The sequence below is a fragment of the Diceros bicornis genome, chromosome 6 (genome assembly GCF_020826845.1).
Source record: "Diceros bicornis minor isolate mBicDic1 chromosome 6, mDicBic1.mat.cur, whole genome shotgun sequence".
In the NCBI taxonomy this organism is placed as follows: Eukaryota; Metazoa; Chordata; class Mammalia; order Perissodactyla; family Rhinocerotidae; genus Diceros; species Diceros bicornis.
Window position 1 is genome coordinate 60,328,481 of NC_080745.1, and position 16,504 is coordinate 60,344,984.

The 16,504-nt window shown below is 38.5% G+C and overlaps 1 protein-coding gene and 1 pseudogene across 1 annotated transcript; one reads left to right on the top strand and one right to left on the bottom strand.

Moving 5' to 3' along the window:
• Positions 1-1,759: 1,759 nt before the first annotated feature.
• Positions 1,760-3,655, top strand: LOC131407611 (cytochrome P450 2C55-like). The gene is made up of 3 exons (XM_058544377.1): positions 1,760-1,935; positions 3,177-3,331; positions 3,498-3,655. The coding sequence occupies exons 1-3, from the start codon at positions 1,760-1,762 to the stop codon at positions 3,653-3,655; spliced, it is 489 nt and encodes a 162-aa protein (XP_058400360.1).
• Positions 3,656-4,160: 505 nt separating this feature from the next.
• LOC131407612 (cytochrome P450 2C9-like) overlaps positions 4,161-16,504 on the bottom strand; it is an 85,960-nt pseudogene continuing 73,616 nt past the window's right edge.

Genomic DNA, 16,504 nt, shown 5'->3' on the forward strand with positions numbered 1-16,504 from the left:
CAGTATTGTATATGTGGCCCACGTTGTACACACATAGTAAAGGTTGAGAATCCTGGTGAACTGAATGTTTCCTTGGAAGGAAGCCTACAAGACTCAGGGGACACTGGCTCTAGCCTCAGCAATGCCATTTGCAGACACTATGTCCTTGGCAAAAGTGCTGAATCTCCAAGGGCCAGCTGCTTCATCATTAAAACGGGAATAACTTTACCTTAGGCAAAGATAATGGAGGGAATCAAAAGAGTTATGATGGGTGAGAAAATTCTGTGTAAAATGTAAGTCTCCTTGTAAGCATGAGAGATAAACATTTTGTAACTGAGATATTGACAAAAATGTAATTTTCCCTTAATATCTTAAAAATAACAGCACCAATCAACTTAGAATAAATGTGATGATATCTTTACAGAATATTCCTTTGTACAACCATTATTATTAGGAATCAAGTAATTTATAGAATACCAGTGACATTTAGATCCTCATGACCACTAAATGTCATCTCCTATTTGGGTCTGCATGTTGTGTTGGTTCTGTGCTGTGGATCTGTTTAATGAAGTCTCCGTCTCCCATCCTGCATTGCATCCATGCCGGGTGTTCTGTCCATATTCTCCCTTCCCGGCTGTGCATACTTTGTTCCATTATTTAAGACAATGATAGGCCAAAAAACAACAGAAGCAGCTGTGTCTGGAGGTGACTGGGAGGTGGGAGAAGCCATAGTTCCTCAAGCCCTCCCCACCTAAATTTTCTGAGATTGGCTCTTCCCTCAGTTACCTGAGCAAGTTTCACCTCTTCAGTGATGGAGAGAAGAGAATCCTGATCCGTTTTTTTCTTCTCTTGAGAACTGATGACCCTTTTATCCTTGGAATTAGATAAGGGACATCCACTTAATGTAAAGCCTGTTGCTTTGTCAAGAGAGTCAGTGAGAGTATACATTCAGAGTAACCACTGTTTTAGGAGTTATGTTTTATTTTTGTAAAATTGTTTTAGATGCAGCTATGATGTAAGCCATTGTGCACCACAATGAGCATTAGAAGGTCTCAGTTCTAATCTCAGTTCTGCCGCCTGTGAGCTGTGTGTTATTGGACAAGTCTCCTGTTTTCCTAGAGTCTCCCTTTCCCCCTTTGAAAAATAAACAATAATAATCTCTGCTTTCCAGTGTTTTGGAGGAGGTTTAATGGTAAAATGTGTGTAAATTTACTTAGCCCCTACTAATTGCTAGGTACATGTTCGGTCCTTCAAGATGTATGTGTTATGTTAGCTATTTTATGTTTAAGTAGCTGTAATTTTAGTTTACTACATCAAAATGTCTATCATAGTTTGATAAAGCATTACAGATTAACTATTTTTTATATAGAAGCCATAGAATACACTGCAATACAATATAAAGTCATAAATTCCCAACTGCTCATCAGTCTGAGAATCTAGATGTTGAGTAATTTTTGGATCAAATAATTTGCCTCAGTATTTCTTGATACTGCATATTGAAATCACCTCTGGTGTATTCTTAAAATAATTACCAATACCTGGGCATAACTCATAACCAATTAAACAAAATCTTCATGGTAGAGCATTGCAAAAAAGGAGAAAAAGATTAAAGATCATTTTATTTTTACCTTTATCAGTAGGCCAAAGTCCACAAGGAAAGATTAGAGCTGACTCAGTTTATTTATCATTTTGTACATGACAGAATCACAAGTTGAATTGGCAGAGAGTGTTATAAAAGCTTTGGATTTCAGGCTCACAGTTGACTAAGTAAGAAGAGACAATGGATCCAGCTGTGGTCCTGGTGCTCTCTCTCTCCTGTTGGCTTCTCCTTTCACTCTGGAAACAGAGCTCCAGGAAAGGGAAGCTCCCCCCTGGCCCCACTCCTCTCCCTATTATTGGAAATATTCTACAGTTAGACGTTAAGGACATCAGCAAAGCCTTAAGTAATGTAAATATGTTTTATGCTCTCTGGTGGCTTACAAAGGGTAAGGAAATTAATGCTTACTTTTAAATAAAACATATTCTTGGAGGTAAAGTATTAAAATAGATCATTTTACAGAAAATACTCTCTGTGGATTTTGATGTTTCCGTTGTTTTTTTCATAGATGAGTGTCAGAAATATGGAATGAAAGAATGCATTTTGGGAGAGGAGAAATATTTAGCCATTTTAAGATAGAATCAAATAATAAAGTAGTAAAAGAAGGGGATGGTGTTGCCCTTCATTTTTTCACAGTCAGTTGCTGTGATTTTTTGCCTGAAGATAAATGATAATGGAAGTGTTTTGTGATTAGAGATTTTACTCAAGAAGTCATCCACAGTATATGCTGTGTACATATGTTTTACATATATGTTTATTCAGATTAACCATGAAAATTACAGTTCTCTGAGAACCAATTTACACCTGGTGTCAAGAAAATAAGTGTTCATGATCAACATAAGTGAACAAAAGAGTTATTCCATAAGGGCGTCTGAGTAGTTACAGAATCCTTTTTAACTCTGCAAAAAGCTGCCTTCTGAGCTCAATGAATGCTGAAGAATGGAAGAAATTGTTGTTCTATGAGATGCTGCATGTCCTGGCACTGCTTCTGTGGTGCCCACTCTCTTTCTGTTTTAATAACATCAGCAGATCACAAACTGGGCTGGGCATCAGAATCTCTGAAGTGATATTACAAAATACAGATTTCTAGCATTCATCACAAAGGTACTCAATCAAAATACCAATGGAAAGAAGTTTACAGGTGATCTTGAGGAAGTCAGCTATTTATTGGTCCCAAGGTGAGCATTGGAGACTGATGAATTGCTCAGAAGTCAGAGATCAAGCAAGCAGGTTTCAAATTTGGTCCTCAGCTTATTAGTTGTGGGGTGCTGGGAACAAAAGTCAATTTCTGGATTTCTAAACTTCAGTTTCTTTACGCGTAAAATGGGATAAATAAACGCAGCTGGGTCGTTGATGTGAGGATTAATTGTAACCTGTGTACCAGGTGCCCAGGAAATGGCTTGGCACTTTGGAAGCCCTCAACAAATGGCAGCTATAACAATCATCTCACGGTTATGTATAAAATTTAGAAATATTTGAAGTTGTGTGCAACAGGGAAAAAAACATCAAAAATACCATGATAATAGTCTCAATCAGGCACAATATGTACACCAAACAGAGAATACTTGTCTAATATTTGCATCTCCTTTCAACTTCCCAGCTCTCAAAGCCCTGTTTTCACTCTGTATTTTAGCATCAAGCCCACTGTGGTGCTTCATGAATATGAAACAGTGAAGGCAGCCCAGATTGATCTGGGAGAGGAGTTTTCCAGAAAAGGCAGTTTGCCAGTGATTGAAAGAGCTAATAAAGGACTTAGTAGGTGTGTCAGTGCACATGTTGAGCACTGAGAGTGGACAGGACGGAAAACAGGAATTTAAAGATCTCCTCAGCAGAACTTGGCCCAGCCACAGGGCTGCCAAGTGTCAGTTTCCTCCTCCTTGCCTAGGACCTCCTTCTCAGTTTCTGTTTCCCCACCTGGTAGGAATCCTTTTCAGCAATGGGAAGAGATGGAGAGAAATGTGGCATTTCTCCCTCATGACCCTAAGGAATTTTGGGCTGGGAAAGAGGAACATTGAGGATCATGTTCATGAGGAAGCCTGCTGCCTTGTGGAGGAGTCAAGAAAAACCAATGGTGAGTGATTCTGTACTCTGTAACTCCGATTTTAACTGGCTATTCACTTCTCTAATGATGTCCTCGGAAACATTTCAGGGCAGCCCTCATTATAGGTAGCGGCTATCAGCCCTCATGTGGAGGAGGGAGGGTTTGAGGCAGAGAGCCAAGGAAGGTTTTGTGTGTGTATGCTAGTGTGTGTACACTTATGATTGTGCATACAGTGTGGGTAGAAAATGTTATTTAATCCTATTCTGTCCTGAACTTGTTTTCAAATCATTACATCAGAAAGGTAGAAGGCTTTGAGTCTCATTTTTTCAAAGAGCTAAACAGCAATATTTTTCCCATTGCGTAATCGGGGTTCCCTATTCTAGAACATTTCACCAGGGAACACTTGTCAAGTGGACAGGGTGGGAATGAGCTCATCACATCCCTATGGAGCATGAAACAAGTGACGTGTACTCTCACTTTATTGACTGTATTTGTACAGTCAGCCTTACTGACATATCTGAGAGTTTCTTACAAAGTCCATTCCTACAATTCCCACCAGGAATGATGCTTATCTGTGGTTTTAGTTGCCTGGGCATCTGTTACTGCAGCCCTCATCAACTGTGATTTCCCTATAAACACAAGAGTATTTAAAAACTATCAGCATGTTTTTTCTAATATTATTGATTACTTATGGTATTGATTTTTATGTATTTTAATAAATAACGTGCCACAGCATTATTCTGCAAAATACACAAATATGAGTTTATAAAATGATTTATTTAACTAGATTTAAAGTATGTTAATAATGATTTGCCCTAACTATCAGTAGGCTCTAAAGGGAGCGGGAGGGCTCCCTTTTGTGAATTTTACCTCTAAGAGCCCTACTAGGTTCTCAGAGGGAAGACTGGAGAAAAAATATCTCTTGCTTCTAGCAGGGGAGAGAAATATAGCCATTTTGAAAAATTCCCAGAGCATTCTTCTCTTCTTAACAAGGTCTGCCCTCAAGAGAAACTATTTTTCAGAGCCTACCCCCTGATGTTTTGTAAGAACCTAACCAATCTCAAGGAAGGTAAATACAGTCATCCTCCCTTACTCGTGGTTTCACTTTCCATGGTTTCAGGTACCCGTGGTCGACTGCAGTGGAAAAATATTAAATAGAGCATTCCAGAATAAACAATTCATAAATTTTACATTGTGTGCCATTCTGAGAAACATGATGAAATCTTTTGCCATCTCATTCCATCCTGCCCTGGATGTGAATCATCCCTTCCATTAGTCACTTAGTAGCTGTCTGGGTTATCAGATCAACTGTCATGGTACCACAGTGCTTGTGTTCAAGCAACACTTATTTCACTTAATAATGGCCCCAAAGTGCAAAAGTAGTGGTGCTGGCAATTCAGATATTCTCTTACTGTGCCTAATTTATAAAGTACCTATGAAGAGTTTTGAGTAGTGCAGTGATGTATCTGGAGACAAATCCAAACAACTCGTTCTCTAGATTTATTACTTTAGACCAACTGGGTAAGTGCCTCACATCTTGCTGATCTGGCTCCAAAATGAGGATATATCACGAAGTGGGAAAGCACATGGGCATTGGGAGTGGAACTACTGATCATGTACAAAGAATGATTTTATCAGTCCCAGATTAGGCACCATTCAAGCTTCAATTGATCCCACAATGGTACCTTGAAATACAGACGGAAATGACTTTTTATTACCTGCTGAGAAAGGCGTGAATCAATCAGTCTTCTTAAAATTGCCACTGTCATCCAGGAAGTGGCGAGGGTCAAACATCTCTGTTTGGGGCAATTCTTTGCCATCATGTAGAACAGATGTAAGATATAGTAAAAGGGTAGTATCCTGACATGATCAGACAAAGATAAACTGAGTTATAAAGAAGTTATAAAACTGGAAAAAATTTTGGAAGTCACTTAGTTCAGGCTCTTGATTTGTATATGAGAAAACTCAAGTCCAAAGTAGGCAATAACATTTCCAGCCAGACAGACCAACAAACAAACAGAGATGTGTTTGATGTCAATGCAGTGATCTTACCAAACTGGCCTCCTATAGCGGTGGAAGTAGTAATGCTATGGACTGAATGTTTGTGTTCCCTCAAAATTTATATTTTGAAGCCCTAACACCCAATGTGATGGTATTTAGAGGTGTGGCATTTGGGAAGCAATTAGGCTTATGAGGACGGGGCCTTCATGATGGGATTAGTATGTATATATATATGAAGAGAGAGCAGAGTTATCTCCCCCCAACTCCATTCCACCATGTGAGGACACAGCTAGAAGGCAGCCATTTGCAAGCCAGGAAGAGGGTCATGACCAGGCCCTGGTCTGTTAGCACCTGATCTTGGACTTTCCAGGCTCCAGAACTGTGAGAAATAAATGTTTGTTGTTTAAGCAACCCAGTCTAAAGTATTTTGTTACAGCAGCCTAAGCTGACTAATACAACTGAGTATCTAGGTGCCAGAACTTCTGATCCCTTTTCCTTATCACCAAGTTTGGACACTGGGGTATATTCCCACCTGCTGTTCTATTTCATCACTCAAGTTTTTATATGTCTCACATGTATATTATGGTTTTATGCGGAAGTTTCTGCTGGCTCTTGAAAATTCAGGATTATTTAGAATATATTCATAGGGTGTTTTTAAGTAGTAGTAAGTGTAATTAAAAATGACCTCTTCTGGGATGTTACAAACAAGTACAGTAATAACTACTGAATGTTTAAAATAGACCATGCAACTGGTTTCTATAAATTTAAAAACATGTGTGAGCTCTTCTTTACAGATGAATTAAAGATTAAAAAAATAAGGAATGGTAAAATTAGAAAAACCATCATTTTAAAATAGTTCTGGCAAAGATCATAAATTCAGGCAACTATCATCATTTAATGCTAAAACAATTGGGTTAATTATTTGGGAATCGAGATATTCTCAAGGCTTAAAGTACCATGCCATAGATTTTAAAATTGATTACATATGAAAAATCACATCCCTACAATGGATGTTTCTGGAGGACCCTCTTTACTAAGTGAGGAACTCAACATCGCCAAGGTAGAGATAAGCTGATGTTATGTTTCCTCATCTCCCCAATATCATGCAATGAGAGATACGCAACATCACCTATGTCATTTTCTTGCCAAAAACATGTCACTGGAATCTAATCTCAAGAAAATAATCACACAAAAACCAGACTAAGACACAATATACATGACAACTGGCTGAAATCTTCAAAAATGCAAGTACTTAAAGGAAAAAAGCAACAAACCAAAGGGAACTGTTCTTGATTACAAGAGACTAAAAGGACAAAATAATCAAATTTAATGCTTGTTCCTTGGTTGGATACATGATTCAAAAAAAAAAAAATCCTTTGAAGGGTATTTTAGGAGAGTTCGGAAAATTTAAATATGGCTATGTATTAGATATTATTGAATTTATGATAAATCCTTTAGTGTATTATTGTTATGTAGAAGAAATTCCTTGTTCTCAGAAAAGACATACTGAAATATCTGGGGGTTAAGTATAGTAGATAAATAGATTGATAAACAGATATAAAAAGTAGATATATACGCACTTCATATTTATTTTATGTAACTACATTTATGTTGTTGTAATTTTTCTCCTAAGTTTTAAAAGTTTTCCAAAGTAGGGAAAAAAATTCCATCCCCATTTATCACATATTGCATTTATAATGTAGTTTTTAAAATCATTGCCTTGTTTGTTTTTAAAGAAGTAACATATGAAAATGTTAACATAAGGTAAAATGCAGATATATTTTCAATGTATGGTGTTGGAAATTTGGATGTCCATATGGAAAAGAAATAAAGAATGGCCATTACTTCACATCATAAACAAAAATTAAGTTGACATGGATTATAGATCTAAATATAAAAGCTAAACTTCTAAAAATTTTAGAAGAAAAATAAAGGTACATCTTTGGGAACTTGCACTGCAAATAATTTTTAGATATGACACAAAGCACAAATTGTAAGAGAAATAATTTATTAAGTGGACTCCATTAAAATTAAAATTTCCACTCTTTGAAAGATATTCTTAAGAAACTAAAAAAATAAAAAGCCCTAGACTGGGTATAGATATCTGCAAAACACATATATGATAATGGATTTGTACCCAGAATGTGTGAATATCTACAACAATTCAATAAAAGGAAGGGAAAAACTGAATAAAAATAAGCATATAATTTGAATAGACACTTTAACAGAGATTATATATAACCACTCAGAACATGAAAAGCCAAATCTCAGTATTCATCAAAGAAATGGAAGTTAAACATATGTGATATAAATGTCACTACACACCATCTAGAGGGGCTAGAATTTAAAAAGACTGACGATGGCAAGCGGTGGATGGTACATGGACCAACTGGAACTCTAGTATGAATGTAAAATGCCACAGCCACATTAGAACATAATTAAACAGTTTTGTAGAAAGTTAAACATACGTTTATGTAACAATCCCACCCTTAGGTTTTTACCTATTAAAACGAAAATATATGTTCAAACACAGATCTCTATGCAACTATTTACAGCACCTTTATTCAATAGCCAAAAACTGAAAACAACCAAAATATCCATCAACTTGTGAATGGATAAATAATTTGTAATACTACATACCATGGAATGCTGCTAAGCAATAAACAAGAAAAACTAAATAAATAAACAATGAAAAAACAAACTACTGATAGTTGCAACTAGGATGAATCCCAATGCATTCTGCTAAATAAAACAGCCAGAAATAATAGGCATATATAACTGATTATAAATTATTCCATCTATGTCACATTCTATTGTATGACATTTTTGAAAGTCAAAACTATAGAGAAAGAAAACACATCAGTGGAAGTGAGAAAAATGGGTTTGTTGCAACAGGAGCATAAGGGGACTTTGAGGAGTCATGGAAATGTTTTATATCTTGATTGTGGTGGTGGTTACATTATGCACTTATTTTTATTTATTTATTTTATTTTTTATTTTTTAAAATTTTTTGTTTATTGCAGTAACATTGGTTTATAACATTGTATAAATTTCAGGTGTACACCATTATACTTCTACGTCTGCATAGATTACATCATGTTCACCACCCAAATACTAAATACAACCCATCACCACACACATGTGCCGAATTATCCCTTTCACCCTCCTCCCTCTCCGCTTCCCCTCTGGTAACCACCAATCCAATCTCTGTCTCTATGTGTTTGTTTATTGTTGTTATTATCTACTACTTAATGAAGGAAATCATATGGTATTTGACCTTCTCTCTCTGACTTATTTCACTTTGCATAATACCCTCAGTGTCCATCTATGTTGTCACAAATGGCTGGATTTCATCGTTTCTTATGGCTGAGTAGTATTCCATTGTGTATATATACCACAGCATCTTTATCCATTCTTCCCTTGATGGGCACTTAGGTTGCTTCCAAGTCTTGGCTATTGTGAATTACGCTGCAATGAACACAGAGTGCACTTATTTTGACTGTACACTTTATAAGGTACATTTTATTTTACATAACTTACATCTCAATTTACAAAAATAATATCACATTGTCACAAAACATATATGGTGGAAAGAAAGTTTCTCTCCCATCTAACCTCAGAATTTTATTTAGACTTTCAGAAATAACCATTCCCACTTACTAGTCATATGTCCTTCCAGAAAATAGGCCCTCCATATATATTCTAAGCAGATCACATAGATAAACTTATATACATTTATGTCACTCTTTTTTGACCTATTGTCTTTTATTTAAAAAGTATTGCTGGGGCTGGCATGGTGGCACAAGCAGTTAAGTGCATGTGCTCTGCTTTGGTGGCCCAGGGTTCACAGGTTCGGATCCAGGGCGTGCACCAACACACCACTTGTCATGCCATGCTGTGGCGGCATCCCATATAAAGTAGAGGAAGATGGGCACAGATGTTAGCTCAGGGCCAATCTTCCTCGGCAAAAAAAAAATAATAATAATAAAAGAGGAGGATCAGCATCGGATGTTAGCTCAGGGCTGATCTCCCTCACACACACACACACACACACACACACACACAAAGTATTGCTAACCGGGCCCTGGGGTCTGCGGTTCCTATTAAAACACACACACAGGCTGGGAGTCAAGATGGCGGCATAGGCAGACCCTGAGCTCACCTCCTCCCGTGGACACAACCAATTTACAACTACTCGTGGAAAAATTACCCCTGAGACAGAACTGAAAACTGGATAAGAGGAACTCCTGCAGCAGCGGACAGTCCTAGCTGGGGTAGAAGAGGCAGAGACTCCCTTCCGGAGAGGAAAAAGGCCGCCGTCACAAGCCGCCAGCTTCACGGCCGCCGGGAGCAGCCCACAGGTACGCAGCCTCCCTGGAGGCACGGGGTCCTGAGCCGGGGAGCGCCCCCGCTGTGGGCATTTTGTGGACCCAGCACAATCGACACCAGTGGCATAATATCTGACTTTGCCTGCTACTAAAGCATTGGGGAGTACCCCCAGAAAACCCGGTTCACAAAAAAACTAAAACTGGCTCTTAAAGGGCCCGCGCACAAACTCACCCGTTCCAGAAAGCATCCTAAAATCACCAGAAAGAAAGGTGCACAGTGCTTTGGTGACAAGAGACTCACCTAATAGGCCCTGAGTGCATCTCGGTGAGGGGTGAGACCTCTCCAGTGACTGGGACATTGGCGGCGGCCATTGTTGTGGCCTGGTGTGAGCGTGCTGACACAGACGCCATTGGAGTTCTCCCTGAGGCCTGCTAGCCCAGGGTCTGCTCCACCCGCTAGAGCACCGATTTAATCCAGCTCAGCCAGGGCAGGCAGTCCACCCTAGAGTCTGGCCCCACTCAACAACAAGCCCTCAGGCAATGTGTGGGCCTGCATAGATTGGTGACTGGATTCTCTGCAGCCTGGCAACTGAGCCGACTTGAGCGGGGCAGGGTGGGCACAAGGAGCAGGTAGAGAGTGTGGGGCGGTGGCGGAGTGTGTGGGACTCCCGCCATGGAGAGACTGGATCCGCTTGGTGAGGTCGGGGCACTCACACGGGGCAGGACTGTGTTGACTGTGTGTGTGGACCTGTGGGCAACAGGGCTTGTCAGCTGCAGAAGACTTGTGCTTCTCAAAGACCCACATAGGAGGTTTGCCCCACCTTCCAAAGCCTGAAACAATTGGGTGCTCCTGTGCCTGAGGCCAGCCCCACCCAGCTGCAATCCTCAGAGAGCTGACAAGAGACCTAATAGGCTAGAGGCTTACAGCAATTGTAAGGCCCTGAGCCTAACAACCTGCCACGCTGGGGGCCTACTCACTTAAAAGAAATACTGCAACACAAATGTGGTATTAGAACTTGCAGCCAACTGTGCTGGGGCTCCCCACACCTGATAAAGAGACTGAAGGGCCCACAACAACTACAAGCAGCTGAGCATTACAACAGCTGGCAAGGAGCATAACTCAGCCTCCCTGGGCACCTATAGGGAGAGCTAACAGGCCACAATAGAGGCACACACGTAGCCCACATAGGGGCCACCCCTGGAACATTGAGAACTGAGGGAAGCACACTGGAAGGCTCCTAAGGCATCACTTACATAAGGTCACCTATCCAAGAGCAGGAGACGTAGCTGACCTACCTAATACGTAGACACAAGCACAGGGAAAGAGGCAAAATGAGGAGGCAAAAGAATACATTCCAAGTAAGGGAACAGGACAAAACCCCAGAAAAGGAACTAAGTGAAACAGAAATGAGCAACCTACCTGACAGAGAGTTCCAACTAAGAGTGTTAAGGATGCTCACTGACCTGGGGAGAAGAATAGATGAACTCAGTGAGAATGTCAACAAAGAAATGGAAGATATAAAAAAGAACCAATCAGCAATGACAAATACAATACTGGAAATGAAAAATTCATTAGAGGGACTCAAAAGCAGAGTAGAGGATACAGAAGAACGGATCTGTGAGGTGGAAGAAAGACTAGAAGAAATTACCCAAGGTGAACAGGTAAAAGAGAAAAGAATTAAAAAGAGTGAGGACAGTCTAATGGACATCTGGGACAACATCAAGCGCACTAACATCCGTGTTATAGGTGTCCCGGAAGGAGAAGAGCGAGACAAGAGGGCAGAGAATCTATTTCAAGAAATAATAGATGAAAACTTCCCTAACCTAAGGAAGGAAACAGACATCCAGGTACAGGAAGCACAGAGAGCCCCAAACAAGATAAACCCAAAGAGGCCCACAGCAAGACACATCATAATCAAAATGTCCAGAATCAAAGATAAAGAGAGAATCCTAAAAGCCGCAAGAGAATGTCAAGTTACATACAAAGGAAACCCCATAAGGCTATCAGCTGATTTCTCAGCAGAAACCTTACAGGCTAGAAGGGAATGGCGCGATATATTTAAAGTGCTAAAAGGAAAAAACTTACAGCCAAGAATACTCTACCCAGCAAGGTTATCATTCAAAATGGAAGGAGAGATCAAAATTTTTCCAGATAAGCAAAAATGAAAGGAGTTTGTCACCAAGAAACCAGTGCTACAAGAAATGTTAAAGGGACTGATTTAAGGGGGAAAGAGAAGACCACAAATAGGAAAAATTATCTATTTCCATGATTAGAACGTAATGAATAAAAATGCACAAAAAAGAGGTTAGATATGATATCAAAAACATAAAAGGATGGAGGAGGGGAGTTAAAGAGTACAGCTTTCAGACATAGGTCAAACTAAAGTGACCATCAATTCTGTATAGAAGAAGTAAGGAACAGAGAAGGACTACTAAAACACTGAGGGAAAAAAAAAAAAGTTAAAAAATGGCAGTAAGTACATGCTTATCAATAGCTACTTTAAACGTCAATGGACTAAATGCTCCAATTAAAAGGCATAGGGTGGCTGACTGGATAAAAAAACAAGACCCATATATATGCTGCGTACAAGAGACACCTTCCAGACCTAAAGACACTCACAAACTGAAAGTGAAGGGATGGAAAAAGATACTCCACGCAAACGGCAGTGAAAAGAAAGCTGGGGTAGCAGTACTCATATCAGACAAAATAGACTTTAAAACAAAAACTGTAAAAAGAGACAAAGAAGGACATTACATAATGATCAAGGGAACAATCCAACAAGAGGATATAACACTTGTAAATATCTACGTACCCAATGTAGGTGCACCTAAATATATAAAGCAATTATTAACAGACATAAAAACAGAAATAGACAGTGACACAATACTAGTAGGGGACTTTAACACTCCACTTACACCAATGGAAAGATCATCCAAACAGAAGATCAATAAGGAAACATTGGCCTTAAACGACACACAGGAACAGATGGACCTAGTAGATATGTACAGAGCATTCCATCCAAAAACCGAAGAATACACGTTCTTTTCAAATGCACATGGAACATTCTCCAGGATTGATCACATATTAGGCCACAAAACAAGTCTCCATAAATTTAAGAAGATTGAAATAATACCAAGCATCTTTTCTGACCACAACGGTACGAAACTAGAAATCAACTATAGGAAGAAAATCAGAAAAGCCACAAATATCTGGAGATTAAACAAAATGCTACTGAACAACGACGGGGTTAACGAAGAAATCAAAGAAGAAATCAAAAAATACCTGGAGACAAATGAAAATGAAAATACGACATGCCAGAATTTATGGGATACAGCAAAAGCGGTTCTAAGAGGGAAGTATATAGCGATACAGGCCTATCTCAACAAACAAGAAAAATCTCAAACAAACAATCTAACAATGCACCTAAAGGAACTGGAAAAAGAAGAACAAACAAAGCCCCAAATCAGTAGAAGAAGGGAAATAATAAAAATCAGAGCAGAACTAAATGAAATAGAGACCAAAAAAACAATAGAAAAAATTAATAAAACCAAGAGCTGGTTCTTTGAAAAGATCAACAAAATAGACAAACCTTTAGCTAGACTCACCAAGAAAAAAAGAGAGAAGGCACAAATAAGTAAAATCAGAAATGAAAGAGGAGAAATTACAACAGACACCTCAGAAATACAAAAGATTATAAGAGAATACTATGAAAAGCTATGTGCCAACCAATTCGACAATCTGGAAGAAATGGATAAATTCTTAGAATCATACAACCTTGCAAAACTGGATCAAGAAGAAGTAGAGAATTTGTATAGACCAATCACCAGTAAGGAGATCGAAACAGTAATCACAAACCTCCCCAAAAATAAAAGTCCAGGACCAGACGGCTTCCCTGGTGAATTCTACCAAACATTCAAAGAAGACTTAATACCTATCCTTCTCAAACTCTTCCAAAAAATTGAGGAGGGGGGGAAGCTCCCTAACTCATTCTACAAAGCTGACATTACCCTGATACCAAAACCAGACAAGGACAACACAAAAAAAAGAAAATTACAGGCCAATATCACTGATGAACATGGATGCGAAAATCCTCAACAAAATACTAGCAAATCGCATACAACAATACGTTAAAAAGATTATGCACCATGATCAAGTGGGATTTATTCCAGGGATGCAGGGATGGTTTAACATTGGCAAATCAATCAACGTAATACACCACATTAATAAAATGAAGAACAAAAATCACATGATCATCTCAATAGACGCAGAGAAAGCATTTGACAAGATACAGCATCCATTTATGATAAAAACTCTGAATAAAATGGCTATAGAAGGAAAGTACCTCAACATAATAAAGACCATATATGAGAAACCCACAGCTAATATCATCCTCAATGGTGAAAAACTGAAAGCTAGCCCTCTAAGAACAGGAACCAGACAAGGATGCCCACTGTCACCACTCTTATTTAACATAGTATTGGAAGTCCAAGCCAAAGCAATCAGGCAAGAGAAAGAAATAAAAGGGATCCAAATTGGAAAAGAAGAAGTGAAACTGTCACTATTTGCAGATGACATGATTTTGTATATAGAAAACCTTAAAGAATCCACCAGAAAACTTTTAGAAGTAATAAACGAATATGGTAAAGTTGCAGGATACAAAATCAACATACAAAAATCAGTTGCATTTCTGTACACTAACAACGAAGTAGCAGAAAGAGAAATTAAGAATACCATCCCATTTACAATTGCAACAAAAATAATAAAATACCTAGGAATAAACTTAACCAAAGTGGTGAAAGATCTGTACACCGAAAACTATAAAACATTTCTGAAAGAAATTGAAGAAGACACAAAGAAATGGAAAGATATTCCGTGCTCTTGGATTGGAAGAATTAACATAGTTAAGATGTCCATACTTCCTAAAGCCATCTATAGATTCAATGCAATCTCTATCAAAGTTCCAACAACATTTTTCACAGAAATAGAACAAAGAATCCTAAACTTTATATGGAACAACAAAAGACCCCGAATAGCTAAAGGAATCCTGAGAAAAAAGAACAAAGCTGGAGTTATCACACTCCCTGATTTCAAAATATACTACAAAGCTATAGTAAGCAAAACAGCATGGGACTGGCACAAAAACAGACACACAGATCAATGGAATAGAATCGAAAGCCCAGAAATAAACCCACACATCTATGGACAGCTAATCTTTGACAAAGGAGCCAAGAACATACAATGGGGAAAAGAAAGTCTCTTCAACAAATGGTGTTGGGAAAACTGGATAGCCATATGCAAAAAAATGAAAGTAGACCCTTACCTTACACCAGGCACAAAAATTAACTCCAAATGGATTAAAGACTTGAATGTAAGACCTGAAACTATGAAACTTCTAGAAGAAAACATAGGCAGTACGCTCTTCCACATCGGTCTTAGCAACATATTTTCAAACACCACATCTAACCGGGCAAGAGAACCAAAAGAAAAACAAACAAATGGGACTACATCAAACTAAAAAGCTTCTGCACAGCAAAGGAAACCATCAACAAAACGAAAAGACAACCTAACAATTGGGAGAAGATATTTGCAAACCATACTTCTGATAAGGTCTTAATCTCCAAAATATATAAAGAACTCATGCATCTCAACAACAAAAAAACTACCAACCCAACTAAAAAATGGGCAAAAGACATGAACAGACATTTCTCCAAAGAAGATATACAGATGGCCAACAGACACATGAAAAGATGTTCAAAATCACTAACTATCAGGGAAATTCAAATCAAAACTACAATGAGATATCATCTCACGCCCGTCAGAATGGCTATAATTAACAAGACAGAAAACAATATGTGTTGGAGAGGATGTGGAGAGAAGAGAACTCTCATACACTGCTGGTGGGAGTGCAAACTGGTGCAGCCACTATGGAAAACAGTATGGAGATTCCTCAAAAAATCAAGGATAGAACTACCATATGATCCAGCTATTCCACTGTTGGGTATTTATCCAAAGAACTTGAAAACACCAATTTGCAAAGGTACATGCACCCCTGTGTTCATTGCAGCGTTATTAACAATAGCCATGACTTGGAAGCAACCTAAGTGCCCATTAAGGGACGAATGGATAAAGAAGCTGTGGTATATATACACAATGGAATACTACTCAGCCATAAGAAACGATGAAATCCAGCCATTTGAGACAACATGGATGGACTTTGAGGGTATAATGCAAAGTGAAATAAATCAGAGGGAGAAGGTCCAATACCGTATGATTTCCTTCATTAAGTAGTAGATAATAACAACAATAAACAAACACATAGGGACAGAGATTGGATTGGTGGTTACCAGAGGGGAAGGGAGGAGGGAGGAGGGTGAAAGGGATAATTCGGTACATGTGTGTGGTGATGGGTTGTAACTAGTATTTTGGTGGTGAACATGATGTAGTCCATGCAGAAATAGAAGTACAATGATGTACACCTGAAATTTTTACAATGTTATAAACCAATGTTACTGCAATAAACAAAAAATTTAAAAAAATCATTAATAGTTTATATTGAT